This window comes from Aythya marila (genome assembly GCF_965140915.1).
Source record: "Aythya marila genome assembly, chromosome: Z".
Classification (NCBI taxonomy): domain Eukaryota; kingdom Metazoa; phylum Chordata; class Aves; order Anseriformes; family Anatidae; genus Aythya; species Aythya marila.
This window is the reverse complement of record NC_139080.1, coordinates 55,270,837-55,285,424: the sequence shown is the minus strand read 5'-3', so window position 1 is coordinate 55,285,424 and position 14,588 is coordinate 55,270,837. Positions and strand designations below refer to the sequence as shown.

Sequence of the window (14,588 nt, the reverse complement as noted above, 5' to 3'; positions counted from 1 at the left end):
TGATCTGAAACTGGAAATTCACAGAGCAACATAACAAATACCTCAAAATATTCTGGAACAAATGCTTACTGTTAGGGTACAATAAAATATACTTATTCTTCATCAAATATGGTTGCTTTCTGCATAAAGACAGGAGAGCAAGAGACATCTGGCAGGCTCCAGGTGGAGCACATATGCTGGGTCAACTGTCACAGAAGAAATAACTAGGCATACCACATTCCTTTAGCAGGAAAATTAACTGCATTTCTGAATATATATGTTACCACTTATCTATGGCTTCAAGTTTGGGCAGTAAAGCTTTAGTGTTCTCTTCACTTGTTTTGTTAAAAACATCATTTTGTTAAAAGACAGTGTCTAGCAAATCATGCATTATAGATGCATAATAGATGTTTGAATTTCAACTAGAAATTGTTGCATCACATTGCACATCAAATAAAAAAAATATTTAATTATACTCACATGTATGTAAGCATTCTGTAACAGTGGTAGCATCAATCAGGTATCCATTGCACAGGCGACAGGTTATGTGGGCATTAATGTCCCAAAGCTTAATCTTTCTTGTTAGCATCTTTGGTGTCTGCAGAAAAGAGATATTATACAGTAACATAGCTGTAATGATGAGGTAAAAGTTGTTTGGGCATAAATGATTAACTAGAATTCACCTAAAAGATATGTTTACACAGCTAAAGGCTCTCATACACCGTATATATACACACATGTGCATGTACACACAATGATAGCACTGACTTTGAAAGAACTTCTCAGAAATGAAAGGTGAAAACAAGAAGTTTTTACAAGTTAAGGTTTCACTGTATTACAAGTTAAAGATTCACCAGCATTGAAAACAGTCTAATTATCTATTGATAAGCCCCTTGCTGCCCATGGGACTTGGATATGAGATCAAATCCTACCATTCTGTTGATCTAAGTAATCGCATTTGGTTTAGTCATAGGAAAAAAATCATGGGGGGGAGAAAAAAAAAAAAAAAAAAAAAAAAAAGAGGAGTAAAAGTTCTCAGAACAATTTGAAAGCATTTTTGCATTTTTAAAATTCAGAAGTCAAAAGAACTGGGGCTGGCTTGACATAGTATGCTTAACCACACTTACGCATCTGCCTTGTGCCACTATGGTTAAAGCACAATTTTGAAGCCATCTCAATTAACAGAGCTGAAAAGTAAACCTTATGAAATCTCATTTTATTTATACTCAAGTTAATAGAAGAGCAAGTTACAAACCAAAATTGTCTCACCGGCAGAACTGCAGTTTGCCATACTAAGAAATGTGAACTAGGAAGTTTACCATTCTTCAGAGCAAAGGATGGCATAACCATCATTAGATGGAAAAATAAAATAAATAAATACTCAAAAGTTAGAAGTGAAACCACTCATTTAACTTCTTTGGCAGCAACTTCGAGAAGTTGCTTTTCTCCAGTTACTTCGAGAAAACAGAAAACAAAACTTGTGCCTCAAGAAGCACATTGATATTTTTTAAATGTATCTGCATTTTCTTTTTCAAAATGTATTGACAAGAAAATTGTACTGTTACCACAAGTTGACAGCATTAATTACATGAGCCATTTTAGGCTGCTCATAACTTATCACATCGGGCTCCTGCAGTGCAGATGTCACCTGATTACACTGTTCTCTACTAAAATGACTTGACTGTCCCTGGCTCACAAATACTAGTTCTCATCTAGTTTACTTTGGGATAAATTTCAGAGTTTGTTTGGCAACACATTTTCCCCAAATTTCACAAAAATGTCGTAACAAGGTCATACCACCTTAACTTAAACAAAGGAACAGAACACGACAAATTAATTAAGCAAAAAGAACTATCACAAGGCAAACTTTCATAAGAATCAGAAGTATACCAGTGATAAATTAGTACTTTATATTTCAATATAAGTTATGGAAAAGCACATCCACCACAAGCGCACGCAGGATTGCATTGTCCTATACAAAAAAGGACTAGGAAGACTTCTACTTCTCACGCCTAAGACAACGCAGACATCGAACTTGTTTTATAGCATCCAGATTTCTTATTTAAGCCAGTGACTAGCTGTTACAGAATAATGGAAGTGCAAACCCTAGTGCCCAGTTGCAAAGATAGGTCAAAATCAGTGCTAGGAAACTGAATTACTTTTCTAAACCTAATTTTACAAGTTTGCTTCTAACCATCTGAAAAACACACACACATTAAACATTTTCAAGTTAGCGCATAAGATATCCAGTTAAAGAATCTACTGCATGAATTACTTAAATTTAAGGAAAAAGATATGTATAACCACTCATAAGAAGTGTTCAGGAAACAGCTTGGAACTTCTATTAATGTAGGCAGCACCTTGGAAAACAAAATTCATGAAAGACAGAAGAGAAACCAAGCTACAGGAATACTTAGAAGAGGCCATATTAGTACAATGCTAGTTACTTGACCAGTCAGGAATTCAGAAACAGGTGTTCAGGACTGAAAGATTAAATCTAACCTTTAATGAAGCATACGAGCCAAAGATACTATAGCTAAAACTGAAGCAAAGAAGTTATTACTTTTCTTGAAAGACCTTGACAATTTTTCCCCACTGCATTGCCATTACAGGCATCACAGGATATAGCACTAGGAAAAAAAAAAAAAAGCGCAGCTGTCCTGGTTTCAGTTAGAACAGAATTAATTTTCTTCCTAGTAGCTGGTGGAATGCTGTGTTTTGGCTTAGGATGAGAAGAGTGCTGATAACACCCCGATGTTTTCATTGTTGCAGAGCAGTGCTCATACGAAGCCAAGGACATCTCAGCTTCTTGCTCTGTCCTGCCAACAGGCAGGCTGGGGGTGCAGTAAGAGCTGGGAGGGGACAGACCCAGGACAGGTGACCCAAACTAGCCAAAGGGGTATTCCGTACCGTATGGGGTCATGCTGAACAATATATAGGGGTGGCTAGCCAGGGGAGGGGGCCGGACTGCTCGGGGTTAGGCTGGGCATCGGTCAGCGGGTGGTGAGCAATTGCATTGTGCATCACTTGTTTGTACATATTATTGGTAGTAGTACTATTATCATCATTGTATTATTATTATTATTGTTATTGTTATTTTCCTGTCTTATTAAACTGTATTTATCTCAACTCACGGGCTTCACTTTCCATTTCTCTCCCCCGTCCCAGAGAGGGAGGGGGAGGGTGAGCGAACGGCTGCGTGGCGTTTAGCTGCCGGCCGGGTTAAACCACGACAGCAGCAAATGAAAACAAATTTAGATGTGACATAATATTATGAGAATGATGAACAAAGAACACAGAAAAGAAGGTAAATATACTACAAAGAAGTAGTAAAGCCATGTTTAGCAGAAGAAGGAAAAAAAACACACTCCACTGACCGAATGAGAAATAAAATCATGCACTTCCTAGCAACTGAGAAAATACATGTCCAACAGAATATCCTGAGAAGGCCTAACTGGCAAACCAAACCTGTGAAAGTTTCATATACCTTTCTAGAATGGCTCATAGAAACTCAACAGATGATTAAGAACAGAAACAGGAAACTATTGACAGAAGTGACAGAATGGTAGCAAGTTTTTTCCAGTGCATTAGCTACCTTAGTTTCAAAGCAAGATTAAAAACTGCAGTAGGAGATTTCTCCAGAAGGCCTGGCCCACACTGCTACCATACAGCAACTACAACAAGAGAAGGAAGCATTCACTGCATAGACAGCCACAGAATCTTCAATGCAGCTGATAAGCAATGCAACTTTTTTTAATATCTTTAAGCAAGCTGTTAGGATCAGACTTCACCTTAACCAGTATCTCGTGCCCTCTAGTGTCAGGAAAAAAAATGCTTATTTATTTTTCAAAACAGTTTGTTTTTCAAATCTGTAACAGCAGGAGGACTTACACAGTGTTAAAAGGAGGAACTAGCAGCAAAATGGTGCATCACAAAAATGTCAGTTTAGTTAGACTACATTTCTAGAGACTCAGACTTTGAAGACAACTCAGATTCCTTCCCTGAGGGAAAGAAAAAAAAAAATAATTAAGCCAAACTAATGACATAGATTAGAAGAAATGATAGAAGGTCTAAAGCTACAGCCTCATGTAAGAAATTAAACTCATTAATAACAGCAAAAATTAAAAACTCAGAGTGATTCCAGATTCATCACGTATCTGTTCTGTATTGCTTCAAAGGAAAGTAAATAGCGTAACTTCAAATTACACCATCAACTTTTTTTTTTTTTTTTTTAATCATCATCATTTGTGCAGGATAAACAGGATAAATTTTGTACTTCGAAATACAAACCTAAACTACTATTCACAACATTTTGGAAGAAACTCTCCATGTTTCTTCCAAATCACCAGGGGAGGTGATTGTACCCCTCTGCTCTGCCCTTGTGAGGGCATATAATAACAGGACAAGGTGGAATGGTTTTAAACTAAAAGAGGGGAAATTTACATTAGATGTTAGGAAGAAATTCTTCACTCAGAGGGTGGTGAGGCACTGAACAGGTTTCCCAGAGAGGTTGTGGATGTTGCATCCCTGAAGGTGCTCAAGACCAGGCTGGATGGGGCTTTGGGCAGCCTGATCCAGTGGGTGACAAGCCTGTCCTGGGCAGGGCAGGTGGAACTAGATGATTTTTAAGGTCCCTTCCAACTCAAGCCATTCTATGATTCTACGACTGTGTGAATAGAGGTAGAGCATAGGATGACATGACATATGTTAACAGCTATCAATTTACAGGGGGTACTAGTCTATTTTAAGTACATATCTGCCCTTGAGGAACTCCAATATTCCCATGTCCCTGCTGAAAAAAACTTAGTCACTTAGTCACTTTCATCATGTAAGATCACAAGTTCTCACCAAATACATATACAGACACACACACTCTCTTTGAGTAACCATATAGACATGGAATAACCATATATACATGGAAGTTCACTTCTGTAGAGGAAAAAAAAAAAAAAAAAAAAGGATCATGTTCAAGGATTAGGAGCAAACAGAAAAGATAACAACTGCAGGAATTGAAAAGAATACCATAAATAAAAACCCAAATCTTATTTCTAAGTCATCTTAACTCCACCTTAATTATTACAGAATCTCCCAGTCATTTCAATGTGACAAGCACAGTAATGAGCTACAATCTATTTGTTAAAAGTGTATGGGCTTACAATACATCATTACAGCTAGCAAATCTCAGCTCATTTACTGAGTTTACCAAACCAAGCTACTGAAAAAAAACAGTTAGGCTTTTTTTTTTTTTTTTAAATAGTGGGCTCCCATGAAAGCAACATAATATGTACATTGAGAATCTCAGTATTCTTCAGAAGTCTCAGCATTTGCCTTGACTATTTATACAGTAATCTCAAAGAGTTTCTTCTACCATAATAACATGTAGTAATATAAAGGAAAGCGAGAAAAGCACATTTACCAGCTGCTGGATTTCTGAGCTATTCCAACAGAAGTAACATCCTTCTACACAGACTTCTTACACTTTCTGCACAGACAGCTAATCCATATTAGTCATATCATACATTGCAAGTAAAAACTGTCTCTAAGCAGCATGCAATGTCCAAAACACAAAGTTAGACTAAGAACCACCAAGATTAGCCAGTAGCAAGCCTATTTTCTGGAGAGAACCAAGCTTTCCCTTTAACACCTTCCCTTTGAAAAACGGAATGAATTTCTCCAGATCTGAATTTCATTCAAGTAGTATCTTGCACAAATCTCATCTTCTCATCCCTCAACCAGAAAGCACTATTTTTTAAAAAGAGAGATAAATGTGAATTCAGGAAATTCCAAAACAAGTAATCTAAAAATAATAATAATAAAAAAGTATCTCTGAATACATGCTCCCAAGCAAGCCTGTAACTTCAGAACATAATAGTGTTCAGACAAGTGGATAAAGCCCCAAGCAACCTGATATGACCTCATAGTTTACCCTGCCTTGAGCATTTGGATTAGATGATCTGGTATCTCTTCCAACCTGAGCTACCCTATGATCCCATGAATTTACTACCCTATTACACTACCTTAGTCTACCCATGTGATAGGTATACTTAATTTCTTGCTATTTCGGCTATACTCAAGATGTTCATTTAGGTACATCAAGGAACTGGTGTCTGGTTATAATCACACAGATTTAAACTCAATGAAGTTAGCACAATCCCATTTAAAACTTCTGCTTTTAAAAGAAAAGTGGAAGAATTAGGTTGATGTTTAGTCACAAGCGCTATCCTGAAGTAATGATAGGAGAAGATAAGTCTACTTTTCCAAAGCACCACCTAGTCTGGTGTCTTGTATTAAAAAAACAAACAAAAAGCGTAATACACAAAACAACCCACACAGCAAACATGCAACTTCAGAGGACAGACCAGGATCTGAAAATTTGTAACAACATTTTTCAGAACCAAACAGAATCTTTTTCACAGTTGAACACTGCAAACCTTAGTCCCCATAGCAGTTAGAAGACCACAAATATCTTTCTTAAATGTATGTTTAAGAAAGTCAGTCAAAGTCAACCAAAGAAAATCTGTAAGACATAGGCCTTCGTTTTTTCTCCTACACAGTTACCTGCTTAAATTATAGTCTATTTCAGTAAGTAGTCTCGAATAAACTGAAGGAAGTGTAGATAACTTTATGAGACTCTCAATCTGCTGACTGAACGGTAAATATTTTAAAGCTTCTCTCTCCTCATCTAGCAAACAAGTGAATGTTAAGAGTCAAAACATGATTTTCTTTCACTCAAGACCTTGTTGTTGGAATGAGAAAGTTTCATTTATCAGTTCTAGAATCACAAAAGATTTCTCAGCAACAGATGCTTCTCAATAATCAACCTGAATCTCACCTGCTTTTACAGGAACTGTAAAATGCAAAGAAGTTAACACTCAGCAGGTTACAAAGATTCACAGGTTCGTGTAGTTTGGAAGTAACTTCCAAAAGGTTCTAATCCCACTTTGCACTCAGTGGCCTTACCAACTCAACTTCCTGAGAATACGAGTATCTCAGACAATAGCTGAACAGCCACTTTTTACGCATGCCATCAGTACTTTCCACTGGGAATTATTTTAGAGTCATACCAAAACAAATCAACAGTGTACTTACTGCTTTAAAGAAATAGGAAACCACCTAGAGTTTCAGAGACCTGAATCAACCCTTGAAAGCACGAAGAAGTCCTGTTTGAGAAATTTTAAAAAGAAAGCCCTGAAAAAACTGGGCTAGATCAATCTTTGTCATTGAGGATAACTAACAAAGCCTCCTTTCCTGAACTCTGCTAGTAAAGAATTCTGAAATGGATGAGAAAGATAATGGAAGAGCTATCCAATTCAATCTTGAAGAGACTGCTTTCAGCTGTAAAACAATTAATTATTCAGAAACAGCCTATCTACAATGGAAAGAGAAGAGGCAATATTTAAGTGACAGAATATGGACAGCACACAAGCAGAAAGTTCCAAACATCCTAGTAATATGCCAAAATGATCACTTGGACAAAGATTTATGTTTCTTCATCTCAGTTCCAGTTGATATTGGTTTATAACCACGCTGCTGGAAGGGAACGCCATCAGCCTCTGACTGTCTGGTATTACATCATACATGAGGCAATGCGCGAAGACGATTATAAAGGCATCTGGACTACATTCCTAATTCGAATAAATAAATAAACGCACACACCCAGAGTCAGGAGATGCAGACGTGCATGTCAGTCAACTGGTGTTGGTGTTGTCCATCCCATTATTTCATCTACTAAGGCAGCTTTCCACTATCAAGCAAAAACGTGGCAGTTTATTACAGATCTCTGCAGTAAAGCCGTACCACCAACAAGACAAGGCTGAATGCTCATGTACAAAGTTTTAGTTTTCAGGACTGAAATCTCTCTGAAAGATATGATTAATGTAAGCTCACAGAGAGGATAAGCAGAGTCTCCTTCAAAGTATGGCCTTATCATTAATATATAAATGAGTCAGGAATATTTTGGCCTACTTGAGGCATACCTCTTAAAACAGCATTTCTTTTCAGAGTCTGCCATCCAGAGACCTGAAAAGACAGAAAAATAGTCTGAAAGTTAACATCCAAAATTCCTCAAATTCCTGCTGCCACTTAGAAATACTTAGCTCACCAAATTCACCTAGAAGTTTCTACATTAATTTAAGATAACAGCAGGGTGGAGGCATACACTTTGTATCTGATTATGTAAAAGAAAGACTGTCTGAACTAGAAAGACTGAAAAGGAAATTCAAAAGAAAAAGATGCAATATAGTCTCCTATGGAAGGATAGAGTTACCACAGAAAACTCAAAAATCCAGCCAGATCTGCCACTATATGATGGAAAAATTAAGAAAACTAGATTATGTCCAGAAATGACAGAAACGAGATAACCACAATTTATGGATTATTTAGATAGTGGTCAGTCAATACTTTGTTGTTGTTAAAAAAAAATGAATTGGAGATCCACAGACAGATGATTATTATTCTCAGTTGTGAAGCTGTATTTACAAGTAATCTGTAAAATCCAAAAATACTGTCAAGGAAACAATTTTTATTTCCAGAATCTCTAGATATTTTCCAAAATAAAGTTGTTTTATATATATCTATATACACATAAAACCTTTGCATCACTTTCTAGATAAGAGGATAACCTCATACAAATATCTGACAAAAGAAGGCAATTTTTCCTGTTAAATTTATTCATATGTGGAATACTCAGATGTTACAGAGACAGTTAATCAGTACTACTGCTCCCATCTTCCTGCTCCAAAAATCAAAGCATGGCCTGTAGTTACTGATTTTACTGTTATTTCGCTAAGGGAATTACAAATACCATGACACAAAATATTTATGGTAGTACTAGGCAAGAACGTCAATACACAAAAAATAAAAAATATCTTTGCAATTCTACTGTCAAATACTTTTACTGCATTCAGAGAGAATTCCACTGTTAGCTCTAAGCGATGCAAAGTTGCATCAGATGCTCTTTGACTGGAACCCACAAAAAAATCTTCACAGGATGTAAAACCACTCATAAGAATGGGAGAAGAGACAAAGTGGCACCTGCCACAAGATGTACTTCTGCAGCACAATAGGGAGAACAGAACAGCCAATTTGAAGACAGAGTCAGAGGTTTATCACCAGCCTGAGAACATATCACAATATAAACCTGTGAGTAACAAAGTCTTCCAAAATGGATGGTTATGCATATTCCTCACTGCTGCTGGGAGAGGACATGGTCACACTTCACTTGAGCTGGAAGGAGAAAGTAGTGCTTAAGTTGCGAGAGATATGCCAACAGCCAAGCTGGTCCTAAATCACCACCATATGCTTCACGTTCTGGCTGCAGGAAGACCACGATGCACTATAAAAGCTTAACATGGGGAAATTCAGTTCACTTAGATAGTTCTTGAGAACTGGGCAAGAGGATTGATCTACTGATCCTGCACACTGACATGATAGAAGACAGTACTCCTATTCCAAAGTGATTTTATTTAAAGGACTGTTCAAACTGCTCTTGATAACATGGCATGTTATCAAACTGTAATTCTTGTCTGTTCCACTCAGCTCGGTAAGGCAAAATGGGAAGTTGCTCTGAACAGGTACAAATCCAGAAGTGAAGCAGACACCTGAAGGGTTTACAAAACAATTTCAACCTCATTCTGTTCTAAAAGGATAAGTACACTTTTTTTTTTTTCCTTCTGCTGAAATATAATGTTGCTTCATTAAAAAGCATTAAAAATAGTGCTCACAGTGCAGACCCTAAGAAAAAGCAGCTATGTGTGGGAGATGCTAGTAATTTTGCTGCATAATTACTGAGAGATACTGAAGTTATAGAGCACTGGAAGCAGAATGAAAACAACAGCAGGTATACCTCAATTCACAAGCGTAGCGGTATTGAAGTGAAAGTCACAGCCCTAAGAGCAAAACATTACAATGAAGGAATTTTGCACAGACCCAAAACTTACTACTGGAAAGAAAATTTTCAAATTAAGATATCAGCCTGCAATACATTTGTTAGTATCTAAATATAGATGGTACCCAGTAAACAAACAACAAGTTGAATTAAACTGCAGAAAAAAAAAATACACAAATTCACACTCTAAGCATGATACAACTCAAGCAGTGTTGCACACTCATGAGGTCAAATATATGGAGAAATACAAGCAGAAAATTTGCACCTCTTCAGCTATCTGGATTAAGTCACAAAAACAGCCTGACACTGTAATCAATTGCATTAGAAATATGGAAGTTATTAATACCCGAACAAAGAAGCCTCTGTTTCACAAGGTAAGTTACTTAAAAGTAGCTTACTAGAATAAAGTCATGCAGCAAATGGAAAAAAGAAATATGGCTAAGTGTTTCATTTAAAAAAAAAAAAAAAAAAAAAAACCAGCAACAAAACCCACCAGTTCAATATAAAGTACCTTATACTTCTGCAAATCTTTCCATCACAGGACAAGATCTCTTACAAGTCAGATATTTATTTCAGGACAACAAGAGTAGTCCTAGCCCTACTTTCCTTGTATCGGCTCATACAGCTTATTCAGTCCTCTGGAAAATGGTAGGAATATCTCCTCAGGTACGCAACTTCAGATGTGGGATACTTTTTTTTTTTTTTTTTTTTTTTTGAGGGATGAAAGGACAACATAAAGAGAATATTCGCAGATCCTCTGACTCCAGATAGAAAAGTCATTTGTTTCAACTGTTGCCAAGTTTACTACTGTTAAATACTCAAACATCAAACAGTGCCTCAGCCACTTAGAACAGTCATTTCAAATAAACTGGAATGAGAACATCGTGCTGGATTTATCGAGATGGGAGAATATTTTCTTCTGTTTCTCCAAATTGAGTTTTAAAACAGTGTAAACTTCAGCAGAAGTCTGTGTGTTTTGTTTGTAAAGCCCTATTTAAAGAACCAATTAGAAACAAATCTTTGTTGAGCAGGATGGAATAAGGCTCAAGACTTGCATTTGCTTTAGCAAGTCAGGTTAAGATAAACAGCTGATATGTCGCCTTTGTATGTCTTACTTCATCCACTTAATTATGTTAAGGCACCAAATGTATACATGTACTCTTTTCAGTATCACGCCAGCAATTCCTCATGTCTCAGTATCATGCCTGGCAAGCAATTTTACCCATTTTTAGGACTGGATTAGTACCAGCAGATGGCACTAGTGCCCTAACCACATGGAACAGGTCTGCACATTGCTATCTTCAACGCAGAAAGAGTGAATAAACAAAGCATGCAAACAAAACCCACCAAACCTTACACATCTGTTGTTTCCACCTTCCTAAAACAAAAATCCACTAAGCATATAGTTTATTTCAATAATTTCCTAGTACTTTGACATTACTGAGAAACCTGTGTGACCACCTTAACACTGTGGGCGGCGTGCTTTCTGATGTTTCTCGGTCAGGGCTTTTTGTTGTTTTAAGTTTACCTTCTGTCCAGTGGAACACAGCAACTTCAGTTCTGTGCCCACTTCATAAGCATGCTGAGCAACCTGCTGAGAGCACTTACGAAGCAGCTGACAAGTCAGGTTCCTCCAGTTCCAGTGGAAGTTTAAGAATTCATTTTTCAGCATCTTGAAGACAGAGGCAGCCTCCAAGAATAGTACGCTATGTTTCACTTACCTGTGTATTTGCCTCACTGCTGCACTGCTAAATGCTACTAAAAACTGGTATGGAATTGAGCCCCGAGGATGCAGCCTGCCACTGCTGGCACAGACCCTCTCACTTGTGTGCACACCCCAACGCACAGCTCCCCAGCACTCCTCTGCTCCCCCAGAGGCCACCCTTCACCATGGGCTCGCAGCCTTAGAGGCACACCATGGATGCAAGGGCCCCTGTGACCCAGGGAGCCCCCACACCTCACTTACGGCAACTCCCCGGTTGTAGGCACCTCAAAAGCCTTCTGAACAGAGGTTTGACTGCAGTTCACGGCTGTCAGATCATCCCTGCATGCAGAATTGGGAACCTTCTACCCAGAGAAAAATGAAAGACAGGCTTGCTGATCAGGCACAGGGTACTGCCTGGCAGACATACTGACCAGCCAGCTACATGGGACCATTAATCCCCTTTTGCCTCTGTTTTTCCACATTTGTTCCTCCCTAAATCACCCAAATGCCTCCCTTCCCCTGCCTTTGGCTCATCCCCAAAGCGTCCTGTAAATCTCATGCCATCCCCAAATGCTGTTTCCCCACATCCCTGTGCAGCAGTCTTGCAGGCCCCTCAGACCAAAAGGTGCTCCAGCATCCACTCAGGCTGGTAAAGTGTCCATCTGATGTGGCTGATGGCTTTCCAGGGACAGCCCTGGTTAGGTGACATCCCTGATAGCGTGTGCCCTACACTGAGTCCTTATTTTGTGTTCCTCACCTGTCACTGAGTCCCTGTGATCCTCTGGGTTTGTGGAGATGGGCTGTTGACAGGCTGACGGCTCCTATGATGGGCCTGGCAGTAGTAACACCATGTACAGTTTCCCCATCTTCCCCCTCCAAGTCTTGCAGGTGTGCAGATGAGCTTTATCATGGAACTTATTAGGCCTCTCTACATGTCTGTATAGAAGCAAAGTAATGCAAGCTGTTCTTCAGCCCTGCTAAAGGGTAATACTGAAGCTGAGGGCGCAGAACACAGGATGGATCCTCACCAAGGAAAGGTCTTCTTCCAAGAGGTTATTTCTCAGGTGGCCGAGGGTTCTTGTGAGCAAGAAGCATTTTCTTTGTACAAAATCGTTACAGTACATTCCACTGAGCACTTAAAAATACTTATCCCTCCTCAGTCTCTCACAGCTAGGTTTATGAAGCATATGAATGCTAAAACAGAGTAAAGTGCTGGCAATTAGATAAATACTTCAGCTGTGGTTCAGAAAAGAGAAGAAAAATGAGGTTAAATCAGCTAACTATTCCAATTATACAGCACAGAGTGCACATAATTATCAGATAGGCCACTGCCTCCATGTTTCTTACAGGGACTTGCCAGCCCACCATAACTAAAGTGTAGGATGACAGCTTGACTCCTACAATCAGCATAACATTCTCCACTATTTCAGTTTGCAGCCATTTACAACCGAATCTCATTCCTTCATAATGACCATTCCAAAACAGAGGCTTATGTTAATTTCACTACAGATAAAAAGTGACATATTACAAGCTCTGTAAAAATGTTCAGAGAATGTACTTACTTTTCATGAAGGGACTGAAAAGCCATTGAGCTACCTTTCTTACCACAAGCAAATGTCAATACGTACTTTTGGTTTTACACATTTCAATACTTTGGTTTTCAGGTTTTTTTGGTGGTTGGTGTTTTTTTCTGAGACATTTCATTGCTCCCTAATGAATGGGATGCCTCCCTAGAAGGTGTAACTTTAGAAACTGCAAGTTCCTGATTTCTTCCCAGTATCTAGAATTATCAGACTTTTGTGTCGGAGATGCAGTTTCATAACATGTTGTGTAAGAAGGTCATATAACTAAGTAGAAAAGAAAATGTAAAGAGGATGACTGAAATGGTGCAAGTCTCTAGCCCACTAATTTTTTTTCATTCTGTAATAATCCCCAAGCAGAGGACTGCTTTCAGCACTGTTATGAAGAACTAGGAAAAAAAAGAACAACAGAAACAAAGAAAACTTATTTCGTGGACAGCAAGTAAAAGCTCTTTCAAGACAGATAGCTAGAAAATTTCAATTAATATATCATCAATAGCTTTACAAAAATACTGAAGAAAATTTAAAAAACAAGCCCAGCTTTAAACTGGCTGTTTGAGTTGGTCATTTAAAAGGTTTTTATTTTGTTTTGTTTAAATCCGTAGTCTTGGTTCCGTAATTGACAAGCTAGTGCAATGTTTTTTCTCTCCCTCCCTGCAACCACCTGGCAACAAAAACAAGCTGTGCCGGAATATTTCTGTGGTAAAATTGCCTGTGCCTAATAAGCATAACTTGTTCTTCAATATTCCTCCCAATATTTTAGTGCTAGGTTTTAAGTTGTCACATTTTAAAGTCAGAAATTCTCACTATTCATTAGTCGTTCCACATTACTCTTACATTTTTAGTGATTAAGACATAGTCAAGTATCAAAGAGTAGAAGGTGACAAGACAAGACAAAGGATGAATAATGTGATCTTTAGCCAACTTACCTGAAATAATCACGATTAAAATTTTCTAAAATAACATGACAGACTATAATGGTAATGTCAGCCATCAGGTAATTAAAAGGGAGACAGAGAGACTAGTATCACATCACTTTCAGGAAAGCATCCTTTAAAATGACCATGTTCTATTTGTTACTTTGATCTACTGTGCTCGAGAACAGACTGCACTTTGGTCTTCTTTTGAGGATACTTGACTAACAGGTTAAAGGGAAACCACTTGGGGTGTAGTCACGCCATTACTAATACTGGCAGTAAGGTGTCTAAAGAACTGTACAGCCCTAAGTGAAACATGTTTGCTTTTTACATGTTTGTTTCATTCATTTCAATGCAAGATAATGCAATGCAAAAGCAAGACACCACTCTTCGTAAATTACACATAGAAAACGAATAAACTGAATAAAAATTGAATAATTTAATTGAAAAAATGAATAAATTACATGTAGAAAAATGTTTAAGATGAAGTAAAATAATAATCAGGACATAGTAGGATTAAA

The 14,588-nt window shown here is 37.9% G+C and overlaps 1 protein-coding gene across 10 annotated transcripts in view; it reads right to left on the bottom strand.

Annotated features, from left to right (window-relative positions):
* Positions 1–14,588, bottom strand: part of PCGF3 (polycomb group ring finger 3) — a 59,722-nt gene that overhangs the window by 26,545 nt on the left and 18,589 nt on the right. For 8 of the 10 annotated variants that reach the window (XR_014319278.1, XR_014319279.1, XM_082782551.1 and 5 more), the window contains exons 2-3: positions 7,956–7,998; positions 460–577 (exon numbers count right to left, since the gene is read on the bottom strand). Coding sequence is in view for 8 of the 10 variants with exons in the window: in XM_082782551.1 (XP_082638677.1) it covers positions 460–568 (109 nt within the window). In the remaining 2 variants the exon portion in view is untranslated. Of the gene's footprint in view, positions 1–459; positions 578–7,635; positions 7,698–7,955; positions 7,999–14,588 lie in introns of those variants that run through there. The other 2 variants (XM_082782553.1, XM_082782552.1) reach the window with 2 other exon arrangements.